Source organism: Arachis ipaensis, chromosome B8 (genome assembly GCF_059453495.1).
Source record: "Arachis ipaensis isolate K30076 ecotype BB chromosome B8, ASM5945349v1, whole genome shotgun sequence".
NCBI lineage: Eukaryota > Viridiplantae > Streptophyta > Magnoliopsida > Fabales > Fabaceae > Arachis > Arachis ipaensis.
Genome location: NC_142443.1, coordinates 123,857,801 through 123,882,482, shown reverse-complemented (window position 1 = coordinate 123,882,482; position 24,682 = coordinate 123,857,801). Strand labels below are relative to the sequence as shown.

General features: G+C 32.2%; 2 protein-coding genes and 1 long non-coding RNA gene across 7 annotated transcripts; all 3 read right to left on the bottom strand.

Moving 5' to 3' along the window:
- Positions 1-163: 163 nt before the first annotated feature.
- Positions 164-4,993, bottom strand: LOC148549714 (uncharacterized). The gene is made up of 3 exons (XR_015896537.1): positions 4,958-4,993; positions 359-582; positions 164-261 (listed from the first exon to the last, which is right to left on the bottom strand). It is a non-coding gene; the product is annotated as an uncharacterized LOC148549714 (long non-coding RNA).
- A 4,239-nt stretch (positions 4,994-9,232) lies between these two features.
- LOC107613729 (pentatricopeptide repeat-containing protein At4g21065) lies at positions 9,233-12,530 on the bottom strand. 5 transcript variants are annotated; one of them, XM_016315855.3, is made up of 4 exons: positions 10,462-12,512; positions 10,221-10,354; positions 9,627-9,752; positions 9,233-9,417 (listed from the first exon to the last, which is right to left on the bottom strand). In XM_016315855.3, exon 1 carries the CDS (start codon positions 12,478-12,480, stop codon positions 10,726-10,728), a length of 1,755 nt encoding a protein of 584 aa, XP_016171341.1. In that variant the 5' UTR covers positions 12,481-12,512; the 3' UTR covers positions 9,233-9,417; positions 9,627-9,752; positions 10,221-10,354; positions 10,462-10,725. The 5 variants fall into 5 exon arrangements, with proteins under 5 accessions (XP_016171341.1, XP_016171343.1, XP_016171339.1 ...); XM_016315857.3 differs by lacking the exon at positions 10,221-10,354 and having other exon boundaries at positions 10,462-12,530; XM_016315853.3 differs by having other exon boundaries at positions 10,221-12,519.
- Positions 12,531-18,395: 5,865 nt separating this feature from the next.
- LOC107611405 (GDSL esterase/lipase At1g54790-like) lies at positions 18,396-20,822 on the bottom strand. Its single transcript, XM_016313333.3, has 5 exons — positions 20,585-20,822; positions 19,757-19,957; positions 19,482-19,651; positions 19,115-19,385; positions 18,396-18,643 (listed from the first exon to the last, which is right to left on the bottom strand). Exons 1-5 carry the CDS (start codon positions 20,820-20,822, stop codon positions 18,396-18,398), a joined length of 1,128 nt encoding a protein of 375 aa, XP_016168819.3.
- Positions 20,823-24,682: the final 3,860 nt, after the last annotated feature.

Below are 24,682 nucleotides of genomic sequence, written 5' to 3'. Positions count from 1 at the left end.
AAATCATTACATAATGATCATGGACACACTCACACTATGCTATTTTTTAGCTAAAAACCAAAACAACCAAATACCAAAACCAAACCCAATAGTTATTACAATACACAACAACAGCAACATCAGCATCTTCAATGTGCTAATACTACTCTTTAAAGATCCTATTCTCCAATTGAGTTCATTAAAAATTTCTTGTGTAACCTGAACCACACCTTGTTCTTCATATCCATCAGCCCAACGAAAGAAATTACAGTGAACTCCAAACTACAATAATGCAAAAAGAAACATTAAACTAACAATCACTAAATCATCATTTTAAACCCGTATCAACTTAAAAATTCCATTAAATAGAGAATTTTACCTCATAGTTGGGACACCCATGAAAACGTCTTCCTGGATTCTCTGGCGTCGCTGAGTACTTAATCACCGTACGTAACCCACAATTGCAGAATACACCGTTCTTACCCCTGGTTCAAATTTTCCGGTTATTGTAGTTTCTCCCACTAGAGTTGTTCTTGCTTGAGCTTCCTTGACTTCTATCACCACCGCCCATCATGCCTCACCCAAAAGAGCGACTTTTCAGAGCTTCACAAGATGAACAACAACGAGAAAGAGAAGAGTGAAGACGAAGAACAAAGATGAACAACAACGAGGAGGAGAGGAGTAGAAGCAAACAACAAAAATGAACATTTGGGGAGTTAGGGTTTTATAAGTGTGAATGGATCAATTTGGGTGTTTTAATCAAATTTGGGACACCAATTTGAGTTGAACTCATCGTGTGTCCACATCAGCCCACAGTTAAGTGCCAACTTTGCACTTAACTGTATACCTCAGTGTCGTTAAAACGTCTCTTAACTTTTGGACCAACGGGGATTCATGATTCTGAGAGTGGAGGACTTATTTGGTCATTTTAAAAAGTGGAGGACTAATCTGAAGCGAGTTGGAAATTTCAGCGACTAAATTGGGCATTACCTCAATAATCAAATATCAAGTATGCTATAATCAAACATGTTGTAATATCATATTTTAAAACCTGAGCATAATCAAACAGACTTCAAATCATATTACAAATATCCAATTATAATTAAACATGCCAAAGGTAACATCAACTATGCTATAATCAAACATGTTGTAATATCATGTTTTAAAAACTGAGCATAATCAAACTCATTCAATATAATAATCAAACAGACTCCAACTTATATCACAAAAATCCAATTATAATCAATTAAAAATAAAATTAAAAAAAATGATACTGTAACTCATATCACAAACAAATTCCAACTCATTTTTTTCCTCTTATGAAAATTAAAAAGAAAAAAAATGTTCTTTCTTTTCTTTCTCCTATTTTAAGAGTGATCCATAGTTCAAAGATGGTTAATGTATAAGGCCCACTTGGTAAGGCCTGGTTTAAGTTAATCCTATAACCTCAAAAAAATTATTAATCTCACAAAAGAATGAACTATACAGATGGATAGCGTTTATAGGTAGGTATACATATACGATACTACTAATTCACCAATTACCATTACCTATTACAATAACTACAATGTAACATATTATTCCTATGCAATCCATCACCAAACTGCACACTTCCAAGTGCTATGTTGTATATCTAATCTTAGAACACTTAGCTACATTGACAGTATATATTTCAGTTTCATCATAAAATTAAATGCCAAACCCTTGAAATAAAAGTCCTAAGATAACACAATGCAAATATATGCAATAAAATCGATGGCAATGCTAAGTATTTAACTCCACAATCATGAATATCTCGATTCAGATGCAAATTAAAGCTTGATAGTGGATACACATCTCCTGAAAATGCTTGTATAGACACCAATCTATAGAATCATATTCATGCAAAAACTCAAAAGAATAATCACCAGAGAACTCATTCATGTATATGATTCAACCTCAAGGATCAGAATTATTTCTACCAAAATATACCTCCTATATTATTAGATTCTTAATAAATCAAGCTACTCAATAAAGTTAAACAAAACAAACTAAATATCCAAATTTCACATAACACGCACAAAAAACAAAAAAAAATCAAGATAATGCAGAAAGTAAACTCATGTGTTGAAAATTTCAGAGAACTAGAACACATAGAGCTATCAGCTAAGTTGAAATTTTTAAAGTAGAATTCAAAAACCGAAAAAAATAAGATAACACTACAAACATTAATCATCCGTTCCTGCTCATGATTGTGTAATCAAGCTGAAGAAGCTCAAAATGAATAATCAAAAGCACAAGGAGTAGAAGCTTACCTTGCAGAATCAAACAAGGAAAATACAGTCAAAGAAGTTCACGTCTGAGACAGAGAACACTGCACCTGAGACAGAGGAAGGAGAATCGCAACCATGGCTGAGAGAGAGCAAAGGAGAATCGTGTCAAACCGGAAAGAGAGCAAAGGAGAATCGTGTTGCTGAAGAGAGAGGGAAGGAGAATCACGCTTGAGACTGGGAATGAGGAAGTAGAATTGCATGAGAGTGACAGTGAGGGAAGGAGAAAGAGGGAGCTAGGTTTCAACGCGTATAAAGAGTGAGGGTGAGGCTTTGATTTTTAATTTTTTAATTTTATTTTCGTATACGTATACAAATACGGTGGCTGGAAAAGAGAATTGGCATAGTCATAAATGTTAACTAAGTTGCTACGTACAATAAGATTTATATCTAGGCTTCATTATAAAATATGATAGAAGTTTTAATATATTTGAATTAATTACAGCCATCAATTCAATAAATTAATCACTTAATTCATCTACTATTCAAGAGTTTAAACTAGTTCAAGACTACTAAACTTAGAAAATGACAACTACTAAACTCAAACTAAAGTTAGCAAATTTTCCGGTGTTAACCCAACTTAAAAAGAAAAATTGTATGAACTAATATCAAGTACATACATTCGAAACTCATCGTTAAAATAGAACAAAATTTTTGTTTTTGTTAACATATATCTCTTGACTTTTTTTACTCTTGACTTTTTCTTGATTCCTCACATAAACATTAACTGAGCCTTTTTCTTTATAGAAAGAAATAGACTATAAAGAAAAAATAATTTTTTCTATGCAAGCATGGAGAAGAAAAGACAGCTTCAAAGAGAAAAAATGTTGTTGAAGATGCTCCCTTTTCTTGATTTTCAACTTTGGAAGAATGACAACTGGACCATACCTACAACCTCAGAACTGAAAGAGTATATCTCCGATAAAGCATATAGAATCATGATTCTCCAAAAGCCAATATTAATGGCATCAGTCGCACATGATAACAAGCATATAAACAAACATTTCAATTTCAAAACCAACATTCCTAACAAACAAGACCACAACGTTCAAACCGATTACATATCAACTAGCTCCAACCCCTATAAAAGGAGAGAGGAATCAAATGAATCCATCAGAAAAATAACAGAGAGAAATCTTCCTAAAGAAAAGTATTATTCTTTAATAACATCGCTGACTTGGGCATCAGAGTCTTTCCTTGCAGGATCCCCGACGCTAGGAAAAACAGAAGAGGTAGATGAAGATCAGCTACGCCGAGAAATCCAGTGCTCGTAGAGTTCGGAGTATACCTCGGCTGAACTGCTGACCAACAAAGAATAAAGTGGCACCCACCGTGGAGCCCGAATAGACTAACCCCACTTAACTTTCTTTATTTCTTATTATTATCTCCACGCTTTATTTTACAGGGACCTCCAGTATGATTGACAACAGAATCCCACAATTAACACAATCGGAGCTGTTAGCCCAAAATGCAGAACTCCAAGCTGAGATCCGAAGAATAACTGAGCTCCTAGATCAAGAAAGGAATGGAAAACATAGTGTTGGGGACCCCAAAAACACAAGCCGGAAGGACTTGCAATCTCAGGATCCAGAGGAGGTGACACCTCCAAAGGAGAAGAAGACTATATATAACCCCTTCTCGGAGGATATCATGAAGTTCCATATGCAAAGAACTTCGTATTGCCGACTACAGTGAAGCCGTACGAAGGCCTTGGAGACCTTCACATCCATGTCACCAAATTCCAATCTACGATGTTTTTTAACAGTGCTTCTGATCCTTTATTTTGCCGACCTTTTCAAACATTCCTAGATAGTACTACTTTACTTTGGTTTTCTAAGTTATCTGCAAGTTCCATTTCTTGCTTCAAAGACTTGGCAGAATCCTTCACCAACCACTTTGCAGCCTCAAAAATATACGTACACAATCAGATTACCTCAGTACTAAAAGGCAAGATCAACATGAGAGCCTCAAAGATTATATGACACAATTTTCCAAAGCAATCATGGAGATCCCTAATCTTAGCCTAGATGTCCATCTACATGCACTCAAAAGTGGCTTTCGTTTTGGAAAATTTCAGGAAATCATAGCGGTAACCAAACCGAAGACACTGGCAAAATTCCGAGAAAAAGCTACAGGGAAGATGGAGATTGAAGAACTCCGTGAGGATCGGCGTTTGGAAAAACAACAACCTCGCCGAGAGGAGAAATGGCAACCCAAGCCTCAAAACAAATATATTAAAAAGCCTTTCAAGGTAACTCCAAAGTTTGACACCTATACCTAGTTTAACACCAAAAGAGAAGACATCATCCAGGAAATACTCAATGCTAAAATCATCAAACCTCCAAAAAAGGCTGGGACCTACAAAGACCAGAAATACGTGGACAAATCTAAACATTGTGCTTTTCATAAAAAAATATGGCCGCACTACTGATGAATGTTTGATTGCTAAAGCCCTTTTGGAGAGGCTAGCAAGACAAGGCCTATTGGACAAATATGTTGACGGCCGTATACTACCAGTACAACTGAGGACAGCTGTCAATCAGCCTGAAAACATAAATGCACAAGAGAAGGCAAAATATCAACTACCTCAGACGCGAGGTGTAATTAAATGTATTTCAGGAGGATTTGCAGTGGAAAAACTTACTGGCTCGACAAGGAAAAGGACATACCTAACAATGTTAGTGGTAGAAGGAAACCCATCCGAGATTACACCAGAGTCATCAATATCAAACATCACTTTCGAACATTCTGATTACCAAGCTGGAACAACAAATTTGGATGATCTGGTTGTCATCTACATCCAAGCTAGCGACCTTTGGTGAGAAAGGTCCTCCTTGATCCTTGCAGTAGCCCCGACATTTTGTTTTAATCCACCTTCCAGAAAAAGAAAAATAAAAAATAAAAAATGAGCACCACTCACATATATACACCAAAAACAATTTTTCTTAACGATTATGCGTGAAAATATAATAAGTGTCCTCACTTGTGTTTTGGTCCCTCTAATCGGTTATTTTACTTTTACATAAAAAAAATTTCAAATTTTTGAACCAAACCCTATTCATAAAATTGATTAATTTGATTCATTTTAACCGATTATTTTACTTTTACATTAAAAAATAACCAGATTTTTTAACAAACAAAATATTGACCTTGGACTGCTTTTTTTTTTTTTTTTTGACTTGGGCTATTCCCAACAACCCAAACCCGACACCCAAACTACCCGAACCACTTCCCCAACTAATGCCTCAGTCACGACTCCAAACTGGCCGCAGTTGATGCACATCAGACAGTTCAGACTCCATGGCCATGAATTAAGCTTCCTAATATCTGCATTTATCTCCTATACGCATCGAACTCCGACAAGGCCGACAACAAAGACGACGAGTGGGATCCTTTGCGCAGCAAGCTCCAACGAGGTCAGTGACAAAGAGCCGAGCAAGCTCCTCTGAGCAGCAATCTCTGAGGAGTCAGATAACGAGCTCCTCTGTGCAGCAAGCTCCGGCGAAGTCAGCGACGAAGATAACAAGCAAGCTCCCCAACGCAGCGATCTCTGACGGGGCAACAACAAAGACAGCGAGATGGGTCTTCCAAGGTCACTCCAAAGCGTCCGAAATGAAAAAGAGCCAAAATTAATCCATTAGAAATTATTATTGGAGATATGAAGTCAAAAACAGAAGCACTTTTTGCTCCTGAAATGATCCAACAATATGCCATTCAAGATGGAGAATCCGGCCTTGAGAATTTGTTACAAAATAATGGTGGAGATATACCCACTGGCGAACTTGTTAGCGTGAAATCCAATAAGAGTGTCGTCAAAGGTGGAGGAGCTTTCAACGACTGAAGATGGTGGCGATTCTGCTGCGCCTTTCTTCCCGGTTTCACGAACCAGAGCGGAAGAAGGGTGACGGTCGCGATAGAGCTCCAAGCACCAGCAACTTGGACAGGGCAACAAGGAAATGAATTGTGACATGGGCGGCGGCAAATTGCAGCGTAGCAGAGCTTCCTGGAGAAGATGAAATCGGTAGCAGCAGCAAGGAAGAAGAATCGGCGCAGAAGGGGAGGAATTATGATGCCGCTGAGAAACCGAAAGTGATAACTAGACTCCGAAAACGGCGATGGACCTCGGACAAAACAGCATCACCGCCGGCGAAGATCCAGGCAAAGGCGAGGAAGCAGGCAAATGCAGGTAGCAGTTGGATGGGAACCGGCGAGGAGGCAAGTCGCATATTGGAGATGAAAGAGTTCTCTCATCGCATTTCCGGGTCTCTCATCCAAATCGCTCGGTCGGGTCAGGCCATAGGGTTGGGTCCAGTTTTCTTTGGTCTGGGCCAATCTGTTGGCCTGACGCCTACCAAAAAAAGATAGGGTCTGTGCGGTGGACCTTCATACAACTCCAAAAAAAATCACATTATATTATATTATACTAAAAAAAAATTAGGATGAAGATGATAATGGTCTTTGTTGGACTTAAATTAAAATTTATTCGAAATAACTATATATATAATGAATGATTTTAGACAAAAGAAAAATAGTGTTAATGTTTTTACTTTTTTGTTTGAAAAAAATAATACAAGTTAATTATGGGTCTAGTCAAAATAAAGAAAGTGATATTTTAATTATATCCTTGATCTTTTAGAATATTAAAAAGGTTGATATCTGACAATTTTTTTCTAATCAATATCAAATATCTCTAGTTTAACCAAAACGGATAAAATAATAATATAATAATAATAATATTATACTATTATTTTTTCTCTCGAAATTCGAATCAGATTCGTCAGAGCGAGACTAACTGTGTACCTGATTCTTTAGATTTCAGCTCGAGGTGGCTCAAAAATGCAGTTTTCTGCGACTTAGTCGACGTGCCTGCTTAAATTCAGTAGAAGTGCTTGAAATGCTTGTGCACTAGAGGTGCTTAGTAAGATGTTTGATGATGCAGTGCCTACAGTAAGGGGTGCCTGCTTTACCGAACTCTCAAAAAATTCCATTTGATCAAGAAAAGGCGTGGTTTCGCCGAAACTAGGCCGTTACATTTAGACTTGTATTATTTTAAAAGTATTATATCCATAACTATTTCTTAAAAAAATAAATTGTATTATATTTTAGATTTGTCTTAAAATCTTCATTAAAAGTATAATTATCATAAACTTTTTACTACTATTGCTTGTTAATATGCTAATTTAGTTTAAAATATATTGTTTTCAATATACAACAAATAATTCATCATAATTAAAACTAAAAGTGAGTTAAGTTAATTTATGAGACATTTTGAACTCAACTCATTAATAACTAGATAATCTCAGTTCATAAACTTGTGACTTGAATTTAAGTCTTAAGTTAAGATTATTGGATATACTTAATTCAATGGCTCAAGAGCTGACTCAAATATATGTGTGTGTGCAGGCACGGATGGACTCAGTAAGGACAATGAAGGGGCACTTGCCCCGCTGCTTTTTCATTTTTTTTTTCAAAATAGTTATATATAATAATATATCTCTATTTTAAATTTTAAATGATCTCACTATAAATAAATTATATTCAATTGGTTAAAATCTTAAATTAATTTTTTTATTTTTTATTATTTTTATTATTATTTAATCTAATTAAATTTAATTTTTATATCGTTATTCTTTTATTCTCTTAAACTCTTTTTTTATTTTTATATTTTTAACATTTTTTCTATTCCTTGTTTAGTAGTCATCTTCTGTTCATCAAGAGGTAAATTTCAAATTCTCTATATTTTTTTATATAACTTTTTATGACTCTATGTATCTTCCAATTTCATTGTTTTTCTTTTTGATATTTTCAATAACAAATTTTAATTCAAACAATTATAGTTTAGGTATTAATCTAATATTTCTCTTCATAATTTTATATATTCTATTTTATTCTCAATTTATTCATCTTTATTATTTATTTTTTATCTTTTGTTCTATTATATATACCTGTGTTGCATATAAAATTTTAAAATAAATTAATTAATTTACTAATTTAGAATATATTTTTTATTTTTGAAAATAGTAAAAATAAAATATTTTAATTACAATACATAATTAAACAGATGAATAAAATCTTTCATCTAACATTATATCAAATTAAATTAAAAAATATATAACAAACTTAATTATTTTAAAAAGAACGAAAGAAAAAAAAATTGTAAATTAAGGTTATATTATTTTATATAAACATACTTTTATATACAGATTTAATTTTTTTAGTATTTATATATAATTCTAGTTTTAAAATATAAATACTAGTGTGTCATTAGTTGTTAATGTGACAGTTGAGTCAGTCTTTTATTATTAAATGTGTATAAAAAATTAGTTAAGATAACAAGTTATCTATAATTTAATTAAAATATTTTAAGTTCAAATTTTAGAAATAAAAAAATATTTTTTATAAAAATAAAAGTATTCATTAACTTTTTTTAATTTTTATATCTTTATATAATTAATAGTGTTCAATAAAATTTATTTTAGTGTATATATTTTTACCCCCACTCTTAAAATTTTCTGGGTCCCATCACTGTGTGTTGGAATTTTGTGGTGCCACTGTTAAATTAGTGACACCGTGCCACTTGTGTTAGATACCATTGATTTGTGTTGTCCTGTGAAAAGTTGTTGTACCATAAAAGGATCTACCAAAAAAGAGTGAGGGTAACCTGAAGAAAATGTTGCTGAATTTTTGTGGATAATTAATATGTTTTTGGCTAAATTTCATCATTCACCATTCACCATTCACCATTCACCACCACCCATTTTCTCATCGCTTCAAAAATTATGTTGGCTAACTTTCTTTTCTCCTTCTTTAACGTGTTCACCATCATCCTTCTCCTCATCACTGAGGATCTTCGTCCGCCACCACCGCCACCAATCTTCCAAATTCAAATTACTAAATTCAAGTGGAATGGCAATCAAAGGTAGCAAAACAAAGAACAGCGAACCTAGAACTGAATAATAGAGCATAATAAAGCCAATAAGGTATACAAACAAAGACCAAGTAGTCAAAAATATAAATAAATAAAAGCAACTTAAAGATCAAGCATCTAATGGAGATACCAGTTCAATGAACTCCAGCATCATCAAGTCCAGGAACTCTACTCCCATCGGTAAAAAAAAATCATGGAAACCTGAAAACGAAGGTAAAAAGAGAGGTCTAAATATCATAATAAAAAAACCATGAAACTTGAAACGATTAAATTCAATTGAACCGGCAATCGAAGGTAACCAAACAATTAACAGGGAATCTAGAACAGAATAATAGAGCTTAATGCAGCCAAGAATATATACAAACAAAGAAGTAGTAGTCAAAACCACAAAAAAAAAAAGGGCAACGTACGGATCAAGCATGCTAAAGGAGATGCCAGTTCAATGAACTAAAGAAGGAATGAGATTAAAAGGAGGAAGAGACACCGCATTGGACAGCTAACAAAGTGACAAACGCCGATCATCCACCAGATGCAACCTGCCAACGGAAGTCATATTAGACTCACGAATGAAAACTAAACCGGTCAATAACACGTGTATTTAAAAATTAACAAAAAACAATTAGGAGAAAACAAAGGACAATCAAAGACAGAATTTGGAGGGCTATCCATCAACGACTGAAACCGAAAGGCAACAAAAAAAAACCAAAAAAGAATACAAAAAATTAGGAGAATACAAAAGAAAAGCAAAGACAGAATTTGGAGAGCAGTACGTCAAGAAATGAAACCGAAAGCTAACAAAAAAATGCAACAATCATGAAAGATAACAAAGCACCAAATTTGCACAGTTCAAGCAGGAATGCCAAACAAAGTTCAATAAAGATAGGGCTCAATAACAGAGCCTAATGCAACCAAGAAGCTATCCAAAACAAAGATCAAGAAAACCGAATGATCAGAGGAACAAACCAACACACAAAAGAGTTAAAAGGGCAAATCTGGGCAAATACCAAGAGAAGCGAGGCAGCATAAAGAGACGGAAGTGGAGGTCAAAAGGAATGCAGCAAAAAAGATTTTTTCAGAAAAGATAGTTCGATCGGAACCAAAGGTACCCAAACCAACCTCCCTCCTGGCCTCACATCAACTGGCAAGAGATTAGTATATTATCAGTATCTTATCTAAACAATATGTAATTTACAGAAATTAAGCACTAAGCAGCGGAAGGAGAACAAGTTAATCACTTGACTGTACCATGTACAATAAATCATCGAGTGAACAACTAACTCCAAAAATAAACGTGGTTCCCCCTTTCATATCCCTTTACTCAAACCGTTAACTTCATACAACCAATCTATTTATCAATGACCAATATAATCAGTTTACTTCATACATTCATGTATCTGATCAGAACTGTGCCATTGCTGATTAATGAGTTTCATTCATGATCTTCAATCATGTCCACATCGTCACTGAACATTAATTCGAATGTTTCCATGGTCAAAGCAGATACCATAGCTACCAGTAATCCTTGCAAGAGCAGTCACCATTTTTGAAATGATGGAAACGTATCCTGTCCCTTACTATGATCTCTCTTTGGTAGATCTTAGACACTAGTTTCATAAACTCATGACAGTCCTCACAAGACCTTAGATTCTTCACAATCCGGATTTCGGAACCCTGCCTATTCCTGATTAATCCATATGCAAGAGCTAGCTTCTCACTATGATGAAGTAACTGAATGGCTTTATCCTCATCATCCATCTCAAGCAACACCTCTGATACTCTCGGATTATACCCTTCCTTTCTAATTTCATCTACAATCTGATCCAATTTGTTATATATTTTCTCTGCTTCAGGGTGATTATAATCTCCCATAGAAAATTCACATACAGTGCCATCAACTTCAATCCTACTACACCCTGGAGGCTTAGTTAATCCCCTTCTGTTCATCAACTCTCTCACCTCTGCTTTGTTACACCACTTCCCAGCAGACGCATAAACATTGCTAGCGAGTATGTAACTCCCACTATCATCATCAGCAGTTCTCTTTCGTAGTTTGAGGTGTTTCATGAGACGCCCTGCTCTGTCGGTATCCCCATGAAGTTTGCAGGCCCATATCATGGTCCTCCAAAGAACTGCATCAGGCTTGATAGGCATTGTATTAATGAAATCCTCGGCTTCCTTCAAACACCCTGCTCTCGCGAGGAGGTCCACCACACAGCCAAAATGCTGAATTGTAGGCTCTATACCATAACGTTTTGGCACATCATTCAAAAACACGTAAGCTTCATTAACCAAGCCTGAATTCCTACACGCCGAGAGAACCGCTGTCATTGTCCTCTCATCAGGTTCTATCCTACAGGTTTCCATCTCAGCAAACATCCCAATAGCTTCCTGGCACATTCCATGGCTAGCAAGGGCAGAGATCATGGCGGTCCAAACAAAAACATCCTTGTCCACAACATTGTCAAACACGTTCCGTGCACTCTCTAAGCACCCGCTTTTAGCATACATATCAACAAGGGCAGTGCCAACATTCGCCTTAGAATCAATCCTCTTCTCCTTCACAATCATGTGCACCTTCTTCCCCACACTTAAAGCTCCGGTTTCAGCACAGGCCCTCAAAACAGACATCACCGTGGCATCATTGACCTCTATCCCAGCCTTCAGCATGCTATCAAACAAGGCCAAGGCGTCGACGTGGCGATCAGCGTTGACAAGGCCATCAATCATTGAAGTCCAAGAAACCACATCCCTAAGAGGCATTCTATCAAACACCTCGCGAGCAAACCCCAACTCGCCGAATTCAGAATACATATGGATCAAGGTGTTCTGGATATACTGATCAGACCCAAAACCCGTCTTAGTGATGAGAGCGTGGATCTGTTTGCCTTGTGGGGTGAGTTTCAAGCGGGCAAGACACTTAAGGAGGAAGGGGTAAGTGAAGTTATCGGGTTGGGGTGGTTGGTAGTGGATCATGGAGAGGAAGAGAGAGAGGGCGTGGAAGTGGTGGGTGGGGTCGGGGCTGCGGGAATAGGCACGGATGATGGTGTTGTAGTAATAGGAGTTGGGGCGGGGGATGGAGCGGAGGAGGAGGCGAGCGTAGGAGAGGTTGCCGCCGGGAGAGAGGGCGGCGAAAGTGAAGAGCTTGGAGACGTTGCGCGCTGCGTCGTCGTTTTGGGTGCCCCCTTTCAGGAGTTGCGCGTGCAATTGGAGCGCGTCGGACATGCTTCTCAGCTCCATCACAACACCATCCAGGCATCCACTCATGCTCAGTAGTCAACGCCACTTCGTCTTTCCGTTATTCATACGAATGGAATGACCAAGGTTTTAAAAATCGCTCTTTTAATTATTGATTTATTAATTTATTAGTTTAATCAATTTAATTGTGGTTTTAATAGAAAAATTTATTTTATAATAAAATAATAAATTATAAATAAATACTTTAAATATAATTTTAAAATATTTTTTAAATTTAAAACACTACATAAATTAAAATTTAATATAACTTTTAATTTTATTAATTATTAACAATTTATTATTCATTAATCATTATATCACTATTAAACTCATTAAAATAGTCACAAGAAACAAAAAAAAATTATTAAATTAACAAAATCAATAACAAATATTCCTTCATCTACTTATTTAGTTAATTGAGTTAATTCAATTCATCTATTTATTTAGTAAATCTTAAGAAATTGTAAAAAATTAATCAATTTTTTGTGTGTGTAAACATGTAAAAAAATAAAGCAAACACTATCTTATATCTGAACGGATGATTTGTTGGATATCAACACAAGATTCGAACCAAATAACATGATCAGAGTTACTCTTGGCACCATATCTAACTATCCAATTCGCAGCTATATTTGCTTCCCGGGACACCCACTCAACATAAACAAGCCAAGGTCGAAATAAAAGCTCCTGAATCTTGTGAACCAAATCTATTATATCAGATGAATACCCACTTGTAAGATCATGCATGATGAGCAGAATGTCAAGGCATAGTTGTCATAATCGAACCGGTGAGATTACTGGGTCACTGGATTACTGGTTCAACCGGTGGGTCACTGGTCGAACCGGTTAACCCAGTATAATTAAATAATTATGTAAAATTTAATTATTTTTTCTTTATTATAAGTACTTTTATTTTGTTTTTATAAAAATAATTCTCATTTTCAAATTTTAATACTTTATTAATTAATTTATATTTATTGTATTATTATATTATTATAAGTAAAAACTTATATACAGTTAATTTTCATGTGAAGTTGATATTTAAAAACAGTTAGATGATTTGACAAGTTTAACTAAATATCATCTAACGATTTTCAATTATTAATTTCATATGAAGATAATTTTATGTGAGTCTTTACCTATTATTATATACTACAAGTATTTGTTGAAAAAATAATATTAATAGATATCATATAATCATAAAAAGAAAAAATAAATTATAGTTAATAATTTTTTATCATATATATATATATATATATATATATATATATATAGTTTAATAAAATTTATAGTTAAATAAAATATAATTGATTTAAAAATGAGTGACTTTAAAATTAAAATTAATTGAATATAAGTAAAATAAAAAATTGCTATATGTATTTATTAAAAATAATATTAATATATTATATAATTATGAAAAGAAAAAATAAGTGAGTTTATAACTAAAATTAAAATAAATTAAATAAAAGTAAACTATTTGATGAAAGATATCTATATATATTATAATTTGCACATATATTACTGAAAATCAACACAGTTCAGTAGCAAGGGAAGGTTTCTATCTTACAAAAGATAGGGGTTCGAACCCCATATCACACATTTTGGATAATTTTGACTTTTAAACGGTTCGGTCTGATTTTGGATAATTTTGACTTTTAAACGGTTCGGTCTGACCGGTCTTACCGAGTTTGACTGGTTCACTCCGGGTTTGACCGGTTCGTTCCGATTTCATACCTTGCACGATCCAAATGTCAAATCGGACCGGTACTAGGTCCGGTTCACCGATTTTTTGGTCGAACCGACCGGTCCGGTCCGGTTCTGCTAACTAGGTGTCAAGGCAATCCATTTCACATATAATATCCCTCAAATCGCAATTTCAAGCTAAAACCAACTCCCTTCAAGCAGCAAATAATTCACATCTGATAATAGACCAGGGAGGAATGCTTCCAGAGCAGCCCAAGATCCAACCTTCTTTAGAATCTCTAATAATACACTCAAATCCCGCTACATTTGAATTCAAATACAAGCTTGCATCACAATTAACTTTAAAACTGTTATCTGCCGGTAGTTTCCAGCACAGGCAATTTTGGAGAGACTTAAAGGTATAGTTTCAATTCTTGTAAACCTGTAAGTCCTTGGCGGTAATTCTGACCAAGGCAACAACCTTGTGGTCTGTCCAAGGGTTGTCAGCATTGAATATTTTATTGCACCTATGTCTCCATATCCACCAAAGTCCTGCACCAAAAGACGCCTCATTGTCAGCCAAGGCCTTTCAAAACCACTCTTCAAGAGCAGTACCAGCTGTCGATACTAGGATCCAACATATGCCAAATTGTCTTTGATCGTTCACAGTCTATAAGGCAATGTTCCATTATTTCATGCGCCTTGTTACATCTCTTACACATATCTGAAGAAGCTAAATGCCGCTTGAATCGAAAGGTCTCAATCAGTAGAGCATCATGTAAGCCAAGCCACATATTGAATTTGAACTTCTCCGGAATGTTAGTATTCTACAGCCAGTTTCAGTTGTTATTGGCATTCCAATTCAAGGTTTTCTTTAATAACCATATATAACCCTCCCTTGCACTATACTTTTTTGTTGCTGCAGGCTACCACTCTCACTGTGACTCTAACTCAGTTGAACTAGGATATCTCAGACCACGAATAAACTGCTTAATCTCTTGCGGAATAGACGTGGTAAGACTATCAACATCTCAAGATACCCCTTTCCACAGGTCAGCCATTATGAAATCTGATTCAGAAATATGCACATAAGGAACAAGATTGCAAAGCTTACCAAAAGGAGTCCACTCATCATACCAAACTGATTTGTGGATATCTCCAACATTCCAATGAAGCCTTTCCTTGAGATGCTCATAGGCACTAACAATGTTCTTTCAGGTAGCCAATAAAGAATTTTTACTATTTTCGCTTATACCAGACTGATTTCTAAGATATTTATACTTCAGATATTCCTTAGTAAACCTTCAAGGTTCTTCCCAAGATATTCCCAATCTGTTTCAGTATTTCCTCCTCGTAATACTCTATAGCTAATCCGGATAATCTGAACCAGGCTGTAACAACCTCAATGGTAGCTTAGAGGGGGTTGAAGTTTGGTTTCCAGAACCTCATAGTGAGATCATGGTCATGAATTCTCCATGGACCCCCAAATAGAGCGAAATCCATGTCTTGAGAAAAAAATTTAACAATGAAGAAGTTATTTCCAACCTATAACTTCAATACTTCCATTTTTTTTAACATAGTTTCTAACCTTCTAGTTAGGGCTGCCAGCGATATTTTTCTTTCCAATAGCTTGACAATGAGAGTGTCCTACCAAGGATGCCTTAAGTTTTTTTATTGCTACATCATTGATAACAAAATTGTAGATTCCATTTAACTTCTCTACTGTAATTTCAAGTTCCTGCCCCTGTTGCTTGTCATTGATCCCGTTTCTTGTCTCCTTCTCTACTGATCTCTTCTTCTTGTCACCTTGAGTCTCATTAGCAGCAGAGGTGATTGATGAATCCACATTTCATGGTATTTATTTGTTCTAATTGGGTAGATTTCATCAACTTTTCTTGCATTTATTTAATGAAATAGCATAATTTTGTAAATTCTTCCTAAATTGTGTTTAAAAGTGAAAATATGCTTTTTAGGCCCTTAATTGCTAAATTTTATTTACTTTGATTCCATTTGATGCCTTGATGTGTTTGTTAAGTAATTTCAGCCTTGTAAGGCAAAGATTAGATTGAAGAAATGAAGAAAAAGCATGTAAAAGTGGAGAATCCATGAAGAAATGGAGTTTGAAGCTTTTCAGTAAGTGTGCACATGCACAACTATGTGTGCATATGCACAGGTGGAAGCATGCAGTCATGCGTACGCACAACTTTCTGTGCGTATGCACAAGTGAAAAAATCAGCAAGTGGGCGTACGTACAGGTGCCAGCACGTGACCTCATTTAATGCAAAATGCTGGTAGTGATTTTTGGGCTTCCAGAATCCAATCCAACTCATTTTATGAGCTATTTCAACCCTAATTCAAGAGGAAACAAGGGGGAGCAATTAGATTTAGATTAGTATCATGTTATAGGATATTTCTAGAGAGAGAAGCTCCCCCCTTCTCTCTAGAAATTAGGATTTCTTAGTTTAATTTCTCTTCAATTTCTCTCTTTAATTATTGTTCTAGTGTAGTTTCATTTATGTTTCTATGCTTTATTGTCTTAATTCTCTTAATTTCTCTTGTTAATTTCTCATTTGAGCTACTTTTTAGTTTAATGAACTCTTATTAATTTTAATTTCTATTAATACAATTTGATATTTTAATGGTTATTAATGTTTAATTGAGTTATTATTATTATCTTACACTTGGTAGCTTTAGATTTTATTTTGATTGCAATTTAATATTCTTTTATTTTTCAAGCACACCAAGTGTTTGATAAAATGCTTGGGTTAGTTTTAGTATAGTTTTTCACACTCTTGGCTTGGAATTGAAGACTTTGGTGACCTTGAGTCATTGATATCCATTCTGGATTGATATATTAGGGTAGTTAGTTAATTTGGTTTCCATTGACGCTAGTCTTTCACTAAAGTAATTAGTGAGTTAACTAAGACTTATGGATTGAGATTAATTATGCCTATTTGATTTATCATCGACGTTAGGGTTGACTAAGTAGGATTGACTTTTCATAATTATCATATGTTTGTGGTCAATGGCTAGGATAGGTAACTTTAACTCTCACTCCTTGCCAAGAGGTTTCTTAGCACTTGAATTTTTCTTTCTTTTGCTTTATTGCCTTGAGTTTGATTGCTTTTGATATTTAGTTATTGCATGCTTATTTAATTCCTTACTATTTACATTTCTTGTCTCTTGCCCTCAAATTCCTTTATCTCATAGCCAATAATTGAGCATTTCATTGCAATTCCTAAGGAGAACGATCCGGAATTTCAAATTTCCAGTTAATTTGTGTTGATTGTGACATCTTTGAATTAAACTTTGATTGATGGTCAATTATTGGGTTTGGATTATACTTACAATGAAGAAATTCTATTTTGAGAGAAATTCCAAACCCACTTTAGGTCATCATCAAGTTTTTGGTACCATTACCGGGGAGTTGCAATGGTACTTATTGTTGGCTATTATGCATATGTGAATATTGTGAATAGCTTATTTTTGGTTGATTAGTTGCTTGCTCTTGTTAGTTGTTAGGAGTTTGTTCTAGTTTCTCTTATTAGCTTTTGTTTGTATTTGCTCTCTTTTTTCTATGAATTCTCATCATTTTGGCTTGGAGTTTAGTTGTTATGGTGTTGTAGAAAATGAGAACCTCAATGATGGAATGCATTATGAATTGTGGAATCAATTAAGTGAGGAGTCATATGCTTCTAGCCAACCATCTTGGTAAGAACCTCCTCTATATCCTTATAGCTACTATTCCTCTCTTGATGCACATCAATACCAATCAAACTCAACATTATGATCAACCTTACTCACAAGCCACATCACAATATCACCAAACACCTCCACATGAGTCTAACCTATACTCACCATACCATCAACCTTATATGCCTCATAAACAACTTTATGAACTACACTTAGAGCCAACCTAACCTCCGAAGCTCACTAAAAAATTTGGAATAGAGAATATTTTATTTTATTTGTTTATTTATTAATTTTAACTCAGCCAGCACTGATATATATAAAAGATGGTGAATGGTTTACTCGGTATCATGAATCTTGAATGTAATTATTAATTATCTTACCAATCCTAGAACATTATCACCCATACTTTGTTACATGTTGACAACGAATCTTTAAAAGCATAAAAATAAGTAAGAGTGTACGTGACTGTCATTCAAGGTTATTAATCAACTGCTTCTTTCACTAGATATTAGTATACATAATTAAATAATGGTTTGTAGCATACAAATTGGACAATGAAAACTTGTCCTTTAAAAGAGAAAGACTTTTGGGTTAGAAAGGAGCACAAAGTATTTTCCACTAAGAATTTGTGAAGCGACATACTTATTTGCAGCATCAGTGTAATGAATACCATCCCAGCTTACATAGTCATCCATATTAGAGCAAGGCAATCCCATCATTATGCTTCCATTGTTCAACATCTTTGCTAAACCACAACTAACTTCAACATTCAGTTTTCCTCCATTTCCACAACAACTCTTTATTGGTTCCTTAAACCCTGCAAATAAATATATGCACAAAAATAAATTACCTTAGCTTTTATTAATTACTAAAGCCCTATATTTGCAGTTGAATTTGACGCATTTTAAGTCAATAAAAAATAAATTATTATTTGTGACTATGAAAATTTTAAATCATAAAAAGAACTTGATATTTATAAAAAAAAAATGGGTTAATTTAAAGGCAATTTTATCAAATTAATTCAATTTTAATTTTGACGAATATATAGTAAATTGACCTTTAAATTTTTTATAAAAATATTATGTATATACTAAAAATCAACACTAAATTTACGAGTATATATTGTGTATAAATATATATATTGTTTACATATTTTGTAATATATATTTTATATTTTTAATATGTATTATATTTAGATTTACTTAATTAGTGATTGATTTTTAGTATACACATAATACGATTTATTCGATAATCTATAGAATATTGCTATGAACAAAGAGATACTAACCAAGTTTAGAATAGTTTGTGATGAGGTTTAATTTTATAGCAAAGATATCAACATGTGTCACGGTTGCGTTGGGATATTGGTGCTGGAATTTGTCGCAAAGATTACGGAGTTGTAGGTTGAATGTGGTAGCAGCTTCGTTATATGAAATAACGCATCCATGTTCGTCAAGCTTTGAAGGATCACTTTCAAATTTGGCAACATTCACAGCCAAACATCCAAGTGGACCCGTGTTGTGTATCCAAAAACTTCTAGCACCATTTTCATACAGTTTCTGTATCAAACAAACCATTTTCATACGTTGTTTAGATTCTTCGTCGTCTCTCTAGCAGAATTAATTAGTTTTTAGTAGATATTGTTTGAGACAAACCGTTATTGCAGTTTCAAATAATCCAATGATGTTTGGAATTGAAGCAAGAACTTGATCCAATGTTTTGTTGCTTTTAAATGCTAGAGAAAGATCGTTTTGACCAATGTCAATCATGTACAACCCCTTTTTGAAAGCATCCTCATTTGGTAAGTACTTCTTGAGTTTCTTATCTAAATCATTATTATCGAGACAAATATAATTAAATGTGAATAAATGCATCAAATAATTAAATAATAAATTCATTAGTTGTGCAAATAGTTGATCAAAATAAGTACCTTTAGAAACTAATTGAAGAGCTCGAGCTTTGAATAGAAGGAATTGAGACACTTGAGTCTCTAAATTCAAGGGGGTAACATTTATATCAGTGGGTTTAAGGATAGTTGAACCTGCTGCTGCAAAATTGCAGCCCTTACTGAAATTTGGCAAACCTAATGAATATAGATATGGATTGAGGGTTGGCAACCTCATCTTTTTCACTGTAAACAACAATGAAAGGAAAACAAATAACTATTATTAGTAAAAGAAACTGTGAGTAAAGTTTAGAATAATTTGTTGGAAAAGTCTAGGCCAGGGATCAGTAACTTTTGTATTTTGTGGCCAGCACTTAACCATCAAAAAAGAAGTGAGTGATCTCTCACCATTAGATTTAATCTCATACCATTAAAAATATTATTGATGGCCAATTGATGGTTACAAAACACAAAATTTGCTGGTCCCCTAGCACTCCTCGATGTCAATTTTAAAAAGGGTTCAAGTTGGCATAAACAATTAGTTAGAATTCAATGAGAAATCAATAAAAATTTTAAATTGTATAAATGTGCTTAATGGAGAGAGACAGTGTGTGTGTTTCTTATTTGATTTTTTTTTTAAATAATGACAGTTTAGTAAGAGTATCTTAACTTTATTTTTTGACATTTATATGATATTTTTATTATATTTGGACTGAAATTATTTTCATCAACACAAGAAAGCAAAAAAAAAAAAAAAAAATCTTACCATTATTCAATTTTCATGCCTATAACTTATCCAAGTAACTATTATGATTATAGTAATTAATAGTAGTAATGTAAGTTTTAAATAGATAGCAAGAAAATGTTAATTACTTAGAAAGTCAAGAATGAGACCGCCATTACTCCATCTTCCAGAAACTTTGAAGTTTCCTTTTGGAGCTGGCGGAAATTGCATGCCCATCAAAGTTGCTTGTCCACCTGTATCCGAATTCGAGTCACCGAAATTAAAAACTGATGGGTACCTAAACTTAGCTGAATTCACCACACCCAAGCAGAAGATGAGAAATAACAAAACTTGGAAAGCCACAACATTATTCTTGGAAATCATCATCTTGTGTAGCTGAGACTCGATTATTACAATCTACAATTCTTAAATGCAATATGCCTATCGATTTTTTTGGTTGTATTTATAAAATGTAATGTACATAACAAACCAACCCCACAATTAGCCATAAATAGATAGATGCTAATTAATTTAACTACTTGCTTTTGTAAAGCTGCTATTATTATGTATATAACAAATGTAACCAGCACATATAGTTAATTAAGTTGCATTGGTAGGCTTCACATGCAACTATTTAATTCAGAAGAATTAGTCATTTAATTCTGTTGTTGGTTACAAGTTGCAACAAGAACCTACACAATATTACAAACATTGAGAACTAAAAAAGTAAATTATAATTTGTTTTTTTTAATGTATTTGTTTTTTTATTTTGTATTCTTTAATTATTATTGAAATATATAAATAATTTTAAATAATATAAACACATGATTATAAATATTACATATAAAAAATTATGAATATATATTAAGTTAAATAAAATAATGGTGTTATTGTATGTCATTTTGCTCATAAGTGGTGACAGAAAATCTGAAATTGATAGTCCATATATTGTATAGAGTTACTTGATGTTAGTAAAACTAATTAATAATAATAAAATGTGTTAAAATGATTTTCCTAGGAAAAAATACGCTGTCCACAGCAAAGACATTGATATGATAATACAATGGATACTGATTGAAACGAACAAAATTATAAAGTCAAATCAATAAGAAAAAGAAAATTGTGTATGAATCTAAATTGAGACATGAATTTTCGTCCTATTAAGTTTTTTGAACTTATTTACTCGTATCGTATTTTTGAAACGGTTTACAATTTACTTTCACATAAAATTGTTTTTAGATGAATGATACGTATTATTATTTTGGCTTAAAAAAATTGATTTATTTTATATAAATAATTTTATTAAAAAACCAATTATATATAGTTATGATGTTAAATTTTTTATCGTATTTTATTTTAAAAATAAATTGACTAATTTAAATTAAGAAATTTTAGTTAATTATTTACTATATAAATTTTTTAACCAAAATTATAATTAAAAATTATTAAAAAAATAAAATTATCTAATATATTAGACCAACTCAATATTAATCAATTTTTTTTCTATTATAAAATATAAAAAAAATTTAATTCTAAAAAAAATCATGTTATATTTTAGGATTTAATTTTTTTGTTGTGTTTTCATAAAGTTTGCACAAAATTTACTTATCACATTGACTAAACTTATTTATTTACGTAAAGCTTGTCCATGAACTCAACAAACTTGTTTATGTTTTAATACGATTTAAATTTTATTAGTATATTTTTATGTTTTAATCAATTTAATTTCATTTAAATAATTAGAATTTTAAATTATAAAATTTGTATTAGTTTGTAATTTAAAATTTAAATAGATATAATTTAAATTAATGATTTATAAAATTGTATGTACTCATATTTTATTCGATTTAAAAAAAATAACGGTTGTTAATTTTTTATTTAAATACATTCATATTATTTTCAAATTAAAAGAATATACTTATTTAAAATAATATGAGTACGTTTATTTAAATTTAAAAAATTTTAAAATAACAAGAGTATGTTTATTTAAAATATTAAAATTTTAAATTTTAAATAAACCTACTTATATGAATTTTAAATTTTATTTAAAATAATACGAATATGTTTATTTAAATTAAAAATTAAAATAATAAGAGTACATTTATTTAAAAAATTTTAATTTAAAAATAATATAAATATATTTATTTGTTAGTTAAAAATTAAGAACCGTTTTTTTTAAATTGAATAAATATAATTAATCATATGAGTACAATAAAATGAATACATATAATTTTATAAATTATTAATTTAAATTATATCTATTTAAATTTTAAATTATAAACTTATACAAATTTTATAATTTAAAATTTTAATTATTTAAATAAAATTAAATTGATTAAAAAATAAAAATATACTAATACAATTCAATTCGTATTAAAACAAACAAGTTTGTTGAGTTCATAAACAAACTTTACGTAAATAAATAAGTTTAATCGATGTGATTAGTGAATTTTGTGTAAATTTTATGAAAACACAATAAAAAAAATTAAATCCTAAACAATAACATGATTTTTTTTAGAATTAAATTTTTTTATATTTTATAATAAAAATAAAAAATCTTATTAACATTGAACTAATCTAATATACTAGATAATTTTATTTTTTAATAATTTTTAATTATAATTTTGGTTAAAAAAATTATATAATAAATAATTAACTATAATTTCTCAATTTAAATTAGTCAATTTATTTTTAAAATAAAATACAGTAAAAAATTTAACATTATAGCTATATCAATTGGCTTTTTAATTAAATTATTTGTATAAAATAAACCTATTTTTTTAAAACTAATAGTAACAGTCATCCATCCAAAAATAACTTCATGTGAAGGTCGACTGTAGAAGAGTTTCCACTTTTATAAAGAATTATTAGCTCGAATAATAAAGGATCATCACAAAGCATGATCAACTTCACAGAAGAAATGGTTTCAACAACATATACAATCATTTCAAGGGCTGCGTTTGGATCAAGATGCAAAGATCAAGAGGAGTTCATAACAGTTGCCAAAGAAGTAGCAATGATTATTGGGCGGATTTTGACATAGGAGAGTTGTTTCCTTCTTAAAATGGATTCAGCTTGTGAGTTGTTTGGGACCTAAGCTTGAGAATTGTTTCCTCAATGATTTAGATGAATAATGCTTAGTTGCATGAACTTCCTTTACAACATTATATTTTCTTTAATATTTTAATGTGTAGATAGAATTAAGAATTTAGTTTTGAGAATAATGGAGTTTCTTACATGTATTTAATTATAAATATTATTATGTTAGTAAAAGTTAAGTAATTTTTTTTACAATCATTGTACGAACGATTATATATAAAAAACATATATAATTCAATGGCTACTATATATAATTATTCATATTATTAATATATAAAAATTAAATTCATAAAATTAAATTTTCTATAGTATATATGTTTGGTATTCGATTTGTTTAACAATTTGGTTTGATGCTTGTATGGCAGGATGCAAAGATTTGTTTCTCAGATGATGTGTAGTCGGATGGATTCAAATTCATAGATATCAGCATGCTTCATTCTCATTGTATTGTAAATTAAAAAAATAGAAATGTTGTGCTACATTGTTGTTTATTTGCATAAGAAGAGAAGAATGGCAAAACAAATATATGAAAGCAATGACTTACAGGCATCAATTAGTATTCAGTAACTTATTTGGGATTCTAAGAAAGGAAAAAAAATACATAGCAAGATTCACTCAACAATTTGAAAGAGAAAACGCATCACAAGTTAGAGCAACAAATAGTTCATCAATACAAGAAAAGGAATCGAGTAACAGGAAGAAAAAAGGAAGTGTCTATTGTGGATGTGGCTTTGTAAAATTTATAATCATTAATTTAATTTAATAATAATAAATGATCACGATTTAGCACTTGATGCTCTCAATTTTTACTCCAACTGGTTGATCATCATGATTCATGACACACCATAGATAGCATAAATTTGTGCAACAAATATAAACTGCTCATAAATTCTATCTACTCCCTCGGTGCTTATATTTTATATCATCAGCACCTTCGAGAGCTTCCCTTTGTAGTAAAGAAACAGCAACTAAAACAGTACTCTATATATGTCTATACATACAGTCCCACGGAATTATTAAGGCTCCGTTTGGTTCATGTCTCACAAAGAGACATAAATATAAAGATATAAATATTGAGACAGACACACATATATAAAGACACAGTCAAAAAAGTATTATGTTTGACAATTATAATAGATAAAGTACAC

Excerpts from the sequence above, each read along its gene's own strand:
- LOC107613729 (XM_016315857.3), bottom strand. The coding sequence starts at position 12,480 with ATGAGTGGATGCCTGGATGGTGTTGTGATGGAGCTGAGAAGCATGTCC.
- LOC107611405 (XM_016313333.3), bottom strand. The coding sequence starts at position 20,822 with ATGATGATTTCCAAGAATAATGTTGTGGCTTTCCAAGTTTTGTTATTT. Across the intron at positions 19,958-20,584 it reads TCTCATTCTTGACTTTCTAA|TGAAAAAGATGAGGTTGCCA; the intron begins GTAATTAACATT and ends TGTTGTTTACAG. Across the intron at positions 19,386-19,481 it reads TATTTGAAACTGCAATAACG|AAACTGTATGAAAATGGTGC; the intron begins GTTTGTCTCAAA and ends TGTTTGATACAG.